General features: G+C 38.8%; 1 protein-coding gene across 1 annotated transcript in view; it reads left to right on the plus strand.

The window, feature by feature from the left end:
* COL8A1 (collagen type VIII alpha 1 chain) overlaps positions 1-15,103 on the plus strand; it is a 146,933-nt gene that overhangs the window by 129,048 nt on the left and 2,782 nt on the right. Inside the window, exon 3 of the mRNA XM_008063301.2 lies at positions 11,559-11,889. Within this exon, the coding sequence (XP_008061492.1) occupies positions 11,562-11,889 (328 nt within the window). The 5' untranslated portion in view covers positions 11,559-11,561. The remainder of the gene's footprint in view (positions 1-11,558; positions 11,890-15,103) is intronic.

A 15,103-nucleotide genomic window follows, 5' to 3' on the forward strand; every position in this document is an offset into this window, starting at 1 on the left:
CGAACCCGCGGGTTCAGGCCATCCACTCACCTCGGCCTCCCAAAGAGCTGGGATTACAGGCTGAGCCACCGATCCCGGCTTCACCGTCACGTTTTAACTGGGTTGTGACTAATGTCTGCTGGCGGGTTCCCATTTATTCTTCACCGCTTAGTCTGACACTGTCACTCAAGGACCTTGTGTCTGACCCATCCCACCCACCCAGGCGGTAAAGTCCAGTCTGTCTTGATTGAAGCACTTGTATCAGATTGAGATTTTGCTTTCATCAGTTGACTGGAAACTTCTTGAGAGTAGGTCCTAGTTTCACTTTCACCTATTAGTATATATCTCCAGCCACTAACGTGCCTAAAAATTCACATAAGGTTTCTGAATTTAATAATTAAACTAACCAACTGACACAGTGGCGAGAAAAAATACCAAGACTTAGAAATTTAAGCCAAAAAAGGCATGGGGAATAACCCATACAGGTTCTTAGTTATAATGTGAGAGATACTAGAAAGCATCTGGTACAAGGGTTCCCAGCAGTCTAAAGGCTAGATCCTGCCCACAGAGAATTTTTTTCCTGTCAGATAATGTTTAAAAAGAAAAAAAAAATTGAGCCAAAATTTTAAAATGAGATTTCATGATACATCTTGATTTCTGGCTTCCTGTGAAAAATGGGAAGAACTGCCCAAACTAAGCAGACATTCCCACGACTGGCAGGCAGCAAGTGCTTCAGCTATTGCCCCTCTGCACAGGGCAAATGGTTCGCCGTTCACCACAAACTCTGGCCAGCCAACTCCACTCATTCATGCCCCTCACTATTTCTGCACTAGGTTTCTACCGCCCCACCTCCCACATCCTCATCGAATTCATTCCCCACATTTTATAATTTAGTAAAAGGAACCCATAAAAGGTGTACAAGGACATCACGATAAAGAAGTTTACAGAGAAGACTATGCCTGGGGTCTCCAGTCTCCAGTATAGCATCCTATTCCTATTTAAATCCTAAGAAACAACAACTGCAACACATGTTTAATCAGTGAAATTCCATGTTTTTGTGAATTCTTATGCCTTGTAACGAATGAATTGTGTTTATTTTTTAAAATCCCTATATATTCTCAACCTCCTTAACTGATATATCCTCAAGACCTGGCATCTATTACATAATTTTCTGCCCATTCCTTTCTCCACTTCCATTTTTCTCTGAAAAATGTTCAGTGGATTAACTGTGAAAACCATATGATTTTTCCTCCCAGAGAGCACATCCATCTCTCTATCCCTCAAAATAAATTCCACCCCTTAAATAAATGGAACTTCCAATACCAAGATAGCTGCGGTTTGGTTGCTCTCCGTACTTTGCCTTTGTTCAAAGGGCAGGATGTTACCACACAGCCTAATTATCTAGATGGAGCTGTGGTTGAAAAGTGGTAGACTTTAGAGACAGCCCTCTCTGTGGCTGACGATTTATCACAATTTAGTTTTTTAGGCTTAGCCCCAGCTTCAGAACTAATTTTTTTTTTAATTTAACTTCATTGTTGGGAACAGTCCTGTGGAGTGATTTCTGCTACTCTTGAACCATGCAACATGAAAAAAAAATCCACATTTTCACTGACCAAGAAATCATCGAGTTTTTTTAGTTCTTTTATAATTCAGAAATTGCCTGGGCTAAATAGTGCAACTTTAGTAGGGTTGCGTTCTGACTGAAGAGTATTCTTATGTGTGGTGGTGGGGAGGGTGTAAGAGGAACCAATTTTGGAAAAAATTGTATTAAATAGTTTATTTTCCAAGTGCTATTGAGTTGATTCAATGTTTCACCCATGTATGATAAACTCACTAGGGCTTGACTTTAATATCAAGTTATTTAGGGTTATGTGGTTTGAAATAATCTTGACTAAATAAAACCTCAACAAATGGATCCCCAAAATCACCCCAAAGTGAAAAAAAGATAACAATTAGCTATCTCCTGCCCTCTCTCTCTTATTTCTTAAACCCACAAAGACACATATGCACCTATACTGTAATGTAATTAATAAATATTTGAGTAGTATGGAGAAATGAATTAGCCTATAATTTGTTCCTTGTTCAGGGAATTTTTGTTTGTTTCAATTTTCCATAAAAATACCAAAATGGTCAGTCTACTGCCATACTAGCCTGCAAATAAAAAGAAAATGCTAGCATAGGACATTTACTTGCACACCTAATCTTGTCAGTATACTGATAGAGTAAGTAGAAAGAGCCAGAGGGAATGGGGGAGAGAAAAGACACCTTCCTGGGCACTTCAGCTTTTCCTTGCACTCATCCTAAGAAAGCACTGGAAGAAACATGCATATTGGCCAAGGGCTCACCCTTCTGCTTCCAGGAAATGCCCATGCTGACTGGGAACTGAGATCACTGCACTTTGTATTTGAACTTTCTCAATTTTGAAAACTGCGCCAGAATTTCTAATGACAAGAAACACCGTTAACTCATTTGAGTTTCATCTACTCTCTCAACCTTCTTGAGTAAGGTGTTGTACAGTAATGATGCATCTAGAAGACAAATAGAATTGCAGGAAAGGATACAAGAGAAGATGGGATCTGTGAAAAAACTATCTCTTCCTCTCTGTCTTTCTCTCCCACATCTGGTAGTGCCAGAGGACTCCTGACTCCTGCAAGTTCAGGACCCAGATGAAGGTCATTCAGGAAACAAGTTAACTGCTTTAGTCTGAACAAGAGTTTAGGGTAAGATAAAAGTATTTGTTGTGAAGAAATGTTCTATGAAATTTATATTTTACATAACACATAGTTATTTGCTCTAAATGAATATTTTCACAATGCCTAATTTAATGGATTGTATTAGATGAAATTTCTCCACATACCTCTCCCTTACAAAGGTCTGAAAACACTTTTATTTTACACTGCGTTGGTCACACACACTGTATCTGTGCAGACAAGGCAAAAAGATGCTCACATAAACAGCAAAGTGTTCTATAGTCCTTTTAGGACCTCACCAAGAAAGACTCCCCCTGCTTATCTCCAGGCACTTGAGGAATGGCAAGGATCTTATTTTTGAGAAGCACTCACAATCACCTACTTTACTGTAGAGCTGCTTCTGTTTTTAGATCTTCAGTTTTTCTCACAAAATGCAAGTTGCCATAGCTCCTGAAGCATGACTGTGTCACATCCATGCACTACCCATTTCTCCTTTTCAAGACGCACACTTTGTATTTGTGTTTGTCATTCTTACAGCAGGAGGCATGCATCAATACTTGCAGAATGACTGCAAGGATTTTTGAGCCCACATATTGTAAGAAGTTCTGATTCTTTAGAGCCACTTTTTAAAGATTTTTTAGTAAGCTTCATGTTTTTATTTAACCTTTAAATGTGGTTTTAAAAAGTCATATATCTTTTTAATTTTTGTTTCTTATTTATGTTCATCCTTTGGTTTCTGGTCAAGTGTATCCTATTTTACCAGAGGAGGTCATACAAACTCTCCTTGTTCTATCTCCAACTGTAAGAAGAGTGAAATACTGAAAAGTAACTGAAAGACTGATTTTATTTTCTGTCATACAGAGGCTTGAGCACCTAAACTCATAAAAATCATTTATTCATGAAGTGTGTGGATATGTTCTTCACATTCACAGTTAACCAGAAAACTTTAGAACTGGAAGAAATGGTGAAGTCATCTAGACAACGTCCTTGTCATTCTGCAAATGAGAAAACTCCTCCCTAGTCAGGGTAGGTGACTGACTTATGTCAGAATCAGTACTCAGGTTCTCTGTGCTCTGAGAACCATGACACCTTCATGTTCCAGAGAGAAAAAAAAAATCTACTTTAGAATTTTCTCTCCTAGGGTTTTCTCAAGTGTTTTATAAACTATTTAGCAGCTGTCACTAGTCCAGTTAGGGAAACAAAAGAAGTTAATTGCAGGCTTCAAATATGTGAGCTATTGTTTTAAGAAAAATATTCTCCAGATGTTTCCCACCTCCTCTGAGAATGGAAAAATGGCAATGAGCTTACAGTTCAGCAGAAGAGATTCAGATTAGATATTAGAAAATCTAGTATGAAATCCTCCAGTCAGTTACAGGGGAACGTTGTGAAATCTCCTCTGAAGAACTCTTGGAATGTGGTGTTTGGCCATTCATTTCAGGGGTGTTATGCGTGTGGCCCATTTCTGGAAGTGGGGGCACAACCTAATTGACTTCTCAAGTGTTGTAGGCCCCATGAGGTCACACTCTGCCTGTAGCTAGCAGGTAGGGAGGGAGGCTGGCTGCTCTTTATTATAGCAGCATTCAAAACTCAGTGATGAAGCATATAATTTAGGCTCAGTTTTATATTTATATCAGTCCTGATAGGCATGAATGATATAAAAGGTCAGAGCAAACAAAACCAATGAATGTTTATTGGCTGGTCTTGTCCACTGCTTTCACTGGATCCATTGGCCAGAGTCTGCTCAGTTTATTTATTTGGATTTCATCTCAGCATATTTACCTTGTCAGTGACTTTCTGACGTCATGAATACTTTAAGCTTGTATTCCTAGTCCAAAAAGCAAAGAGGAAGGAATCCAGCCCAAGATCTTGTCTTACATAACAGAATAATTCCTTGCTTCAACCAAAAAGATATTTGGGGAACAAAATAGAGGAAAGTGACAATACAGTTAGATCTATACCTTGTAAAACAGAGCTGGAGTTTTGTTAGCTAATATATTAGATGGCAGTGACTAAAAGTAATTAAACAAGAATTTCCAATTTCTAACTTGGAATGAAACAGAGATAAGTATATACAATCTTGTTTTCAGTAAAATAATCAATCATGTGAATACAGGATGGAAAGATTATCAATTTAAAATTTTAATGACAAAAAAATCCAAGAATAGGATATAGGATTAATGATATAATGTATCTGAAGTACAATCATGCATCACTTAAAGAGGATACCTACTGAGAAATGCATTGTGAGGTGATTTCACTGTTGTGCGAATATCAGAGTGCACTTACACCAGACTAGATGGTATAACCTACTGCCCCTAGACTATAGCCTGTACAGCATGTCACTATACTGAATACTGAAGGCAAAGGCAGCACAATGGTAGTTGTGTGTCTAAACACATTTAAACATAGAATAGAGAATGTGTTACTCCACAGACATTATGATAGCTAAGACATCACCAAGTGATAGGAATTTTTCAGCTCCCTTTTAATTTTATGGAACCATTGTTGTAAATGTGTTCCTTCACTGACAAAAATGTCATTGCACAGCCCATGATGTAGTACCTGGGATGTTTTTCCAACAAATCAAAAAAGAAAGAAGGCTGGGTGCTCAAGTCTATAATCCCAGTACTTTGGGAGGCCAAGGTGAGAGGACTGCCTGAGCCCAGGGGTTTGAGACCAGCCTGGGCAACTTGGCGAGACTTCATCTTTACACTAAATAAAAAAGTTAGCTGGGCATTATAGCGCGTGCCTGTAGTTCCGGTTACTTGGAAGAATGAGGCGAAAGGATCACCTGAACCCAGCAGATTAACGTTGGGATGACCATGAGCATGCTACTGTACTCCAGCCTGGGTGATGGAGTGAGACTCCAACTCAAAAAAAAAAAAAAAGAAAAGAAAGAAAAAAGAATGCTGAGGAAATGTTAAGTTAGATATAAAACTGGTTAATATCCTAAAGAGCAACAAAACCATAACCTGAGGGTGGTTAATCAAAATAGTTTACAGAGTTGTTGATATCTGTAATACTAATCAATTTTTCAACAAAGGTACATAGCTCTGATCATATGACCCTAAGGTGGCTTATTTGAAAATTCTCTTAGCATGGCAATAAGATGTCATGAGACCATCTTTGTCTTACAGTCAATTTGGGGATATATTTTCTCAACATGTCCTTCCCCCTCAATCCCCTCACTAATACTAAGCTACATGTGCACCTCCATATATGAATCAAAATAGGTAAGTCCCCCCAAAAGTGGTTGAGATAATAAAACAGAAACAAAGTTTTACAACCCCATGTGTTGCCTTATGAATGTTTCCATCATGATTAATACTCAAGTAGAAAGTTTGAGGGCTTTCTGCAAACAACTGTTGCAGGCAGAATTCTAAACAAGGAATGAAGCTGAATAGGTATTTGCAGAAATCCCCAACAACACTATGAATTTTGATTGTGAGACTCCAATAAATACTGAGAAAGCCAAAAGAATATTATCATCTGCTTTCCTTATCCTCAGGAAATTCATAATCCCGTCTAGTTTAACAGACAAAAAATGATAGGAAAAAACATAAGCTTGGTTACAATTACATTCAACTTCATGTTGCAATTTTATTTTATTTTATTTTTGAGTTGGAGTCTCACTCGGTTGCCCAGACTGGAGTGCAGTGGCCGCTCCCGGCCACCACAGCCTCGCCTGCTGGGCTCCAGAGATCCTTCCACCTCAGCCTTCCGAGTAGCTGGAATTACAGGCATGTACTACCACACCTGGCTGATTTTTTGATTTATTGTAGAGATGAGGTCTCGCTGCCCAGGCGGGTCTTGAACCAGCGGGCTCAGGCAATCCACTCACCTCAGCCTCCCAAAGGCGCGGGATTACAGGCTGAGCCACCGAACCCAGCTCATGTTGCAATTTTAATAGGACTAGGAGAATAATGATTACTGAGAAACTAGGGGAGGCTTCACAGGAGAGGCAGGAATTGAGTTGGTCTAGAGGAAAGTAGGTGTTATGAGCTGAGTTGTAGTGTCAAGAACTGTGAGAAATAAATATCTGTTGTTTATAAACCACTCTGTCCGTGTGCTTTTGTTATAGCAGCCTTAATGGACACACAGCAGCACTCAAATCTGAAATTATAAAATTTATTTTTAGCTTGTTTATCACTTGTCTCCCCACACTAGAATGTGAGCTCAATAAGATAAGACCTCAGCTCTCGAATTGACCACTATATCCCCAGTACCTAGAACATGTCCTAACAGTACGTAGGTGCTGAATAAGTATCTGTATCAAATGAATGAAATGTCCTGAAAAATGCAGTTAAAAGAAGATTTTCTTTGAGAGGCATGGAAAAGTCAGACAGGCAATTCTGGTGAATATTGGAAGAGACTTCTCGCTGACTTTCCTTTGCTTTAAGGGTGGCAAAACTGAGACTGTAGAGAAACTACAAATGCTGTGCAAGGGACCAGCATGGGGGACAGAGGACCAGCCCTGGAGCAGATCAGAGAGGTTTGTCCAAACCACACACAACAGAAACATGCACACACATATACACACAGGCATGCTGTGTTACCCGTATGTGAAAGGGAAAGTTAAACTTGGGGCAAAGACTAAAGGTTTAAGCTTTAGACATTCTTGGCTGGGTGCCAAAGTTCACACCTATAATCCCAGCACTTGAGGAAGACGAGATGAGAGGATTGTTTGAACTCCGGAGTTCGAGATCAGCCAAGGAAGTATAATGAGACCTTGTCTCCATGAAAACCAAAAAATTAGCTGAGTGTGGTGGCACGTACCTGTAGTTCCAGCTACTTGCGAGGCTGAGACAGGGGTATTGTCTGAGCCCAAGAGGTCATGGCTGTGGTCAGCTGTGATCGTGCCACTGTCCTCCAGACTCAGATGAATTAATGAATGCATTGATTGATTAATTAAGACATTATTTTGTATAGCAAGTCAAAATCTCATGAAGAGTGTGTAAAATAACATATATCACATTATTCTGTTATATATATTACAAGTTACATGAGGAAATTGAAACCCTCTGCAGCCCTGCCCAAGTAGAGGGAACCATTTAGGGCTATTCAAAACGATTAGGATTGGCAACTCTTGACACCAGAATGAATGGCTGCCTTGGTTCAGCTGTTCTTTTTTTTTTTTTTTTTTTTACCATTTTTGACAAGTGCATTTGAATGACCATTATTGTTTTATTCATGTTAGGTTTATCATTATTGCAGTTAACCTCATATTTACTTTGGCTACTATCCTTCTTTGAAAGTCTTTGACATTTCAGTTGGTTTTGATTTGTCTTTTTGGTAACACTCCATGAATAACAACTTAAATTTAAATAGTGCTTTTCAGCTTACAAAAAATGTATTATCATTTTCACCCTTGAACAACTCTGAGGGATAGACAGAGATTATTCTTTCTATTTTATAGGTGAGGAAACTGAGGTTTAGCAAGGTCATAGGTATGGAGTATGGCAGAGCCAAAACTCAAATACAAGTCTTTTGACTTCTACGATGTTTTTCTCACATGACAGGATGCTCATCACTATGCCAGTCTAGCTGGTAAAGTTCCAACACCTACACCGATTAGATGTGCTTATGTTTACATGCACACTCATATGCACCAGCTGTCAAACAAATGAAAATCAAAGAAAACCCCAAGGAGAACTCACAATATTATTTTGCTCTGCATCCTCAGAAAAAGAAGAGAGGCAAGGAAACTCACTATCACCATTTCTTCCCAGCAGAAATTTTAAAGTTCCTTTTCCCCCACCAGGTGTTTGTATAATGTTACTCAAATCTGATGTTCTTTTGAGCGATTTGGGAGAACCACTTTGACCACCAAAAATATCCTCAGGGGCGGGAGAGAAATTAGTAAGAATAAGTCAAGCGGTAAATTCTAACCAGGCCGCTATATAATATTCAAGTTAAAACTGAACCAAGTTTATTTAAATAAAGAACCAGAGAAATGGCAGATGGCAGACCTAAGAAGGTGGTTTGGGGGAGAGAAAAGCCAAGATTCTAAGAGGAAAAAATTGTGTAAAGCAGGATCCCAGTTGGTCTTTGGTATTCAATTCGTCTTCTTCCAGGTATTTAATCTCCTTCCAGTTTTCCAGAATTTCATTACATTGTCCTAGTTTAAATATTATTAAGCATAATCCAACACATCCACTGAGTTGATGGAAGGGTGAAGGACCAAGCATGCTAGCTTGTTATTAAAGATACCACCACAAGTCTGGGGTTCAATAATTAAATTTACTCATCCTCAAAGGTAAAATTAAGTCCCAGCTTATACATTACCTGGTGTTGTCACATATTTCTGGTATATAAGCAACACTTTCAGCTCTCTAGTGACTACCTTAGAGACAATTAATGCTAGAGCTAGATAAGATTTAAGAGAAATTCCAACTCTTATTTTTAACAAAATGAAGAACCCAAAGGGATTTGTTTAGATGTGTATAACTAGACAAGAAATAAGTACTGGTCTTTAAGTGGGGAAAAAAAAAAGCAAGAAACAGAGTGCATATAGCATGCTGTAATCTATGTTTTAAAGGGACATATGTTACATGTACATATACATAGAAGAGCTGAAAAATATTGGGAAATGAGAAAAGTTCTTGCTTCAAAGAGAAGGAATTTTAGATATTGGAGAACCAGAATTTGGAGGAAACTTTACTTTCTGCTAGATTCCTTTGCTACTAATTAATAGTTCACACATCCATCACACTACTAAGAGCATAAGCTTCTTGATGGTAAGGCCCAATGACCATACTATACTCATATTTGTGATCCTGGGTGGGCCTAGCATGGTTTCTAGTAGGAATTCAATAAATTACTAGTGAGTAGTTATGGTAGATGTTCTTTTTCTACCTAAAACAAATGTAACTATTAATTAGCATAAATCAATATTAATTGCATGACTCTTTCCAAATGGCTTATAATCATCATTCTTACAAGAACAGAAAATAACAGGTTTATGTATTCTCTCATTTTTCCAGTCATATATTATTAAGAGTACACTTGAAATAAACAATTCTTGGGACTATTCTGATTTATAAAATGAGGAAAATTGTATTAATCTTTTTGCTGACAATTTTTTTTCATTTTTCCCCCAAAGGGTAAAAAAATGATTAGTTAGTATATTTAGGAAAATTGTAAAGCAGTGAATTTTATGGTAGGGACTCATATTAAATATTTTCTTAGGTGCTTCTTATTAACCACTCCTTCTGTAGCCTGTTTACACTCTTGGCATCGCCCTTGAATCGGATATTGCAAAGTCAATGCACATTTTCTAAGAAGTGGAAAACTATGATCCAGAATCAAGTAAGGCAGAAGCAAAGAAAATAAACTCCCATGAGAATGGAAATTAAATTATTTATAGACAGAATTGTTTTCAAAGTTTTCCAGAAGATACATTAAAAATTGTGAGAAACTTGCCACTTCCTCTCTCTGTCTCTCTCTCCCTCCTTTTCTCCCAGCATTCAACTTGAGATTCAGATTTTCACTAAGCCCCTTAACAAGATGTGAGCTATGTGTAGTGGGTGTGTGCCCAGTATCAATATCAGAGTAGGGGTCGGGGACTGAACAGACTTAAGTATGTACCACACCTGCCCTCTAGTGTGCATTTGCCAACACTGCATTTCCCGGACTGTTTGGTTTTCAGCTTAGCGTGTTTCCCAAACAGGTTTTTTTCAAACTGGTTTTTATAAACAGATAAACCCAGTGTATATTTACTCTGTGAACTGCCAATTTGCAAAGAGTGCTATTGCAGGGCTTAAAAGCAGTTTATTCTTGTGAATAGTTAAACATCTTCCCCCAGCTTATTTATACAGATAATTTACTTTGTAAATGATTTTCTTTCATAAAAGTACAAAGATAGACTTTAATAGCCCCATGAGTCACATTCTAAACAAATGACTTCATAGTATTTGAACAGACAAAATAAACGTGCATCAGGACGATAGTGATGCTTTAAATGACATTTTCCTGCTGTCACATAAAGAGGCATTTTCCTCCAATTCAGAGGACTTCAGTTTTCTGTGGCTAAGTCAAAGCAATCACAAGGCATCTGGCAGATGAAAAATCTCTGCTGTGGCATAAAGTTTCCAATTAGAATAGAATTCTGGAACTTATTAACAAAGTCTAACTTGTCACCAGGTTTGCCTCTTTTTATCAAAATTGATTCTACCTGTTTGGATTAGGTTCCATGCAAATACGGGATGCCCAAAATGTTTTAAAGGAGAGGGAACTTCACTTCTGTCTTGGGTAAACGAATTCTAAATCTAAGGACTGGTATGACACCTCCACATTCAACCAGGGCTAAGGTTTTTTTCTAGCTTGTTTTGCCATCCTCAGTGCACAACCTTCATCTTATGGTCCGAGGTGTTTGGTCCATTTCCAGGCAACATATCAGCATTCTGGTCAGCAAGAAGGAAGGGAGGACACGCCCACTCCCTTTTAGGATTCCTCTTGAAAGGCGCGCCCATTGCAACTACACACCATTGGCTACCACTTTGTCACATGGCCTGTCTGCTGAAATATCTTCCTTCTAGGCTGCTTCGTTCCCAGCTGAAAATCAGAAATACTATGCAGTACTACAAAAGAAAGGCAGACATCAACACCTGGAACAACTAGCAGTCTCTCTCATACCCTATATTCGCACCAATTGCCTTCATTTGATAGACTCTATTTATTCTTCTCTGGTTTTTGTTGTTGTTGTTGTTGTTAGATACTTCTTTGTTTCTGTAGAAAGGTAGCAACTTTCTTTTAATTTGTCTTTTACCATGAAGTTCTGGTGATAAAGACTGTGTTTTCCTGCTTTTGTTTTTTCTTTCTGTCTTAAATAAATTCGAGTCACTGGGCCTGCAGGTTTTCACCATGTTGGTGCACCTGTTCTCTTCACAGGTGATGGCTGTGCCACCTGGGCCTCTGCAGCTGCTGGGGGTGCTGCTTACCATTTCCCTGAGCTCCATCTGGCTTGTTCAGGCCGGTGCCTACTATGGGATCAAGCCACTGCCACCTCAAATTCCTCCTCAGATGCCACCGCAGATTCCACAATACCAGCCCCTGGGTCAGCAAGTACCTCACATGCCTTTGGGCAAAGATGGCCTAGCCATGGGCAAGGAGATGCCCCACTTGCAGTATGGCAAAGAGTATCCACACCTTCCCCAATATATGAAGGAGATTCAACCAGTGCCAAGGATGGGCAAGGAAGCAGTACCCAAGAAAGGCAAAGGTAACTTCATACTTCCATGCTGTGATAAAACAACAGCTTTCCAAGTGCCTAAATTATGGGATAGGTGTGAAGGAGAAGCTACATTTTAGAAACTTTTAACTGAGAATTTGTTACTGACATGTATTAAGTGCCTACTGTGTTCTAAATCCTACTCTTGACAAGTTCAAGTCTTAAAGGTACAGTTAAAATTACCATTTTATGTTTTGCCTGATTATTTTCATTAGCATGAAATGAAACAAAACATATTTAATGAGAAATAGTCTCATTATGTACTCAAAAATCAGTTACTCATATAGGTACTCGAAAATTCAGGAACTATCTAGCAAGCAATTATTTTGTGTCAGGCGCGGGGTCAGATGCTGGGGCATAAAGTAGTAGGGAAAAAAAAAGAAAGGTAATAAATTGGTCTTCTGAAGTGGGAGAATAATGTTGTAAGGACCTGTTGTATTAAAATTACATGAAGCCTTTTGCAAACTTGGTATTAGATATATGCAAGTGTTTTTAATACTGCTGTAATGAAGCTACACATGTCAATCAATAAATAAATAGAGAAAGAAACTAAGTACAGACAGCACCTAGGGAAGATACCTGAAAATCTCTCCTGTTACTTCCTAGGCATATTTACTAGTTATTCAGCACCTGTCAGATCCCCCTCCCTGTGATAGACAATTATAAATTCAGTTGGTTTATCTGAAGTTCTCAGAAGCCTAGCATTTGTGCGAAAAAAAAGTTGCATCATCAGAGTAGCAGTTGCCTTTGAGGAAATGTAGGCCATTTCCAAGAGTCCCTACCATGCAGGAAGCGCCACCTCTAGAGAACTACTGGATTTGGCGCTAAGAGGCCTAGAAGCCTGGATGCCAGAAATGAGGGAGCCCCAGTCATTTGATATTTTTGAGCCTGTTTTTCTTCATCAAAATAAGATTGCTGAGAAAACCATACAAGGTAAGTAAAGGGCTGGGTAAATGCTAAAGCACCATAAGAACTCTGAGTTGCTACAACTGGTTGTTCAACAAATCCTCAGTAAGGACAGAGCACTGTGCTAAACTAGACACCAGAGGTTTCTGAGGAATAAGATGTGACAAGACATTCCCTTGATGTAGTAACTTCACAATTCTCTGCTTAGAAATAACACACCTGGCCAGGTGCGGTGACTCACATCTATAATCCCAGCACTTTGGGAGGCTGAGGCGAGAGGATTGCTTGAGCCCACAGGTTTAAGACCAGCCTGGGCAATTTGGCAAGACCTCATCTCTACAACAAATAAAAAAATTAACTGGGAGCAGTGGTGCATGCCTATAGTTCCAGCTACTTGGAAGACTGAAGCGGAAGGATCACCTGAGCCAAGCAGGTTGAGGCTGCAGTGGCCGTGAGTGTGTCACTGCACTCCAGCCTGGGCAACAGAGTAAGACTCCAACTTGAAGGAAGGAAGGAAGGAAGGAAGGAAGGAAGGAAGGAAGGAAGGAAGGAAGGAAGGAAGAAAGGAAGGAAGGACATACCTGAATAGTATCTTTCAGCATAAGAGAAGTATTCCCAATTTTCCTTTCTTTAGGGGCTGGTATTCTACTTAAAAAATTATCTCAGCAATTTGTTTTCCTCTTTCTTGAATGGCTTGCCTGGTCTTTGATACTTCTTGTACTTATTCAAATGGGTACTCATATTTTAAAAGAACACGAGTTGTTTCTATTGTGTTCCCTTGCAGTAGTGAAAAGTACAATGGTCAGAATTAAGTTGTTACTAGTAGTTACCAGATATTGGGACCATACATTTCATTCCTTCACACTAGCCATTCATCCCAGCAGCGTGAGAGTTTACCTGCTAGGCATGGCAAAGTCATTATAACACCCATGTGCTTTGTAGTTCGATAATAATGTGAGAAAGTGTGACACTTTCACATCTATTCTCTAATCTTGTAGTGTGTTTATATCATCCTTGCTGTACAGATAGGCAAGCAGAAATGCTGATAGCTTAAGGGACCCAGTGATAGTCTCATGTCAAGGCCAGAAAGATAAGCAAAGTCTCCTGCTCCTAAACCAAGTGCTCTTCTTTATCATACAGCTTGTCATTCTAAAATATCTTATTCACATTTCCTATTATAAAAACAAAATTTGCATGTGAAAAATGTATTAAATTGAATAACTCATAGTTGAGGCTTAGGAAATCCTACAGCACATTAAAGAAATCAAGCAAATCTATTGACTCTAAAGGACAGTTGTGGAAAGGTGTTATTGAACCACATACAAAATAAAATACTTCTATTCTTTCCTGAGTTCACATAATAATGGTGTTCATCATCCTCACCACACAGTATTTAAGCATAAGAGGAAAGATTATTTAGCCACAAGTTATTATATTTTTCAGAAAACCAGCCAGGCACAGAAAGACAAATACTGCATGTTCTTATGTATATGTGAAATCTAAAACAATCAAACTCATGGAAGGAGAGAATAGAAGGGAGGTTACCAGAGGACTTGGGCATGGGAGAAAGATAGGGAGGTGATGGTCATAGGGCACAAAGCCTCAGTTAGACAGGAGAAATAGTTTGGTTGTTGGAATATATTGCACAGTATGGTGAATATAGTTAATAATAATGTACTGTAGCCGGGCTCGGTGGCTCAGCCTGTAATCCCGCGCCTTTGGGAGGCTGAGGTGAGTGGATTGCCTGAGCCCGCGGGTTCGAGACCCGCCTGGGCAGCGAGACCTCATCTCTACAATAAATTTAAAAAAAAAAAAAAAATCAGCCAGGCGTGGTAGCGCATGCCTGTAATTCCGGCTACTTGGAAGGCTGAGGCGGAAGGATCGCCGGAGCCCAGCGGGTCGAGGCTGCAGTGGCCGGGAGCGGCCACTGCACTCCAGTCTGAGTGACAGAGTGAGACTCCAACTCAAAATTAAAATAATAATAATAATAATAATGTACTGTATACTTCAAAATCGCTGAGAGTATATTTCTAATGCTCTCACCACAAAAAAATAAGTTTTTGAGGTGATAGATATGTTTGACTTGATTTACTTATTCCATATTGTATTCATAAATCTTAACATCTTAACATTTTGAGTCCCATAAATAATATACAACTATAAACTGTCAGCTTGCAATAATTTTTAAAAATAAAATTAAAACAAAAAACTAGGTCATAGAAAAATACAACATAACTTTAAGTAGAAATAAAATAGAAAAAAATGGATAATAATTCCAATATTGTTTAAAATATGTGCA

This window comes from Carlito syrichta, unplaced genomic scaffold (assembly GCF_000164805.1).
Source record: "Carlito syrichta isolate Samal-C Ts95f unplaced genomic scaffold, Tarsius_syrichta-2.0.1 Scaffold306732, whole genome shotgun sequence".
NCBI classification, from domain to species: domain Eukaryota; kingdom Metazoa; phylum Chordata; class Mammalia; order Primates; family Tarsiidae; genus Carlito; species Carlito syrichta.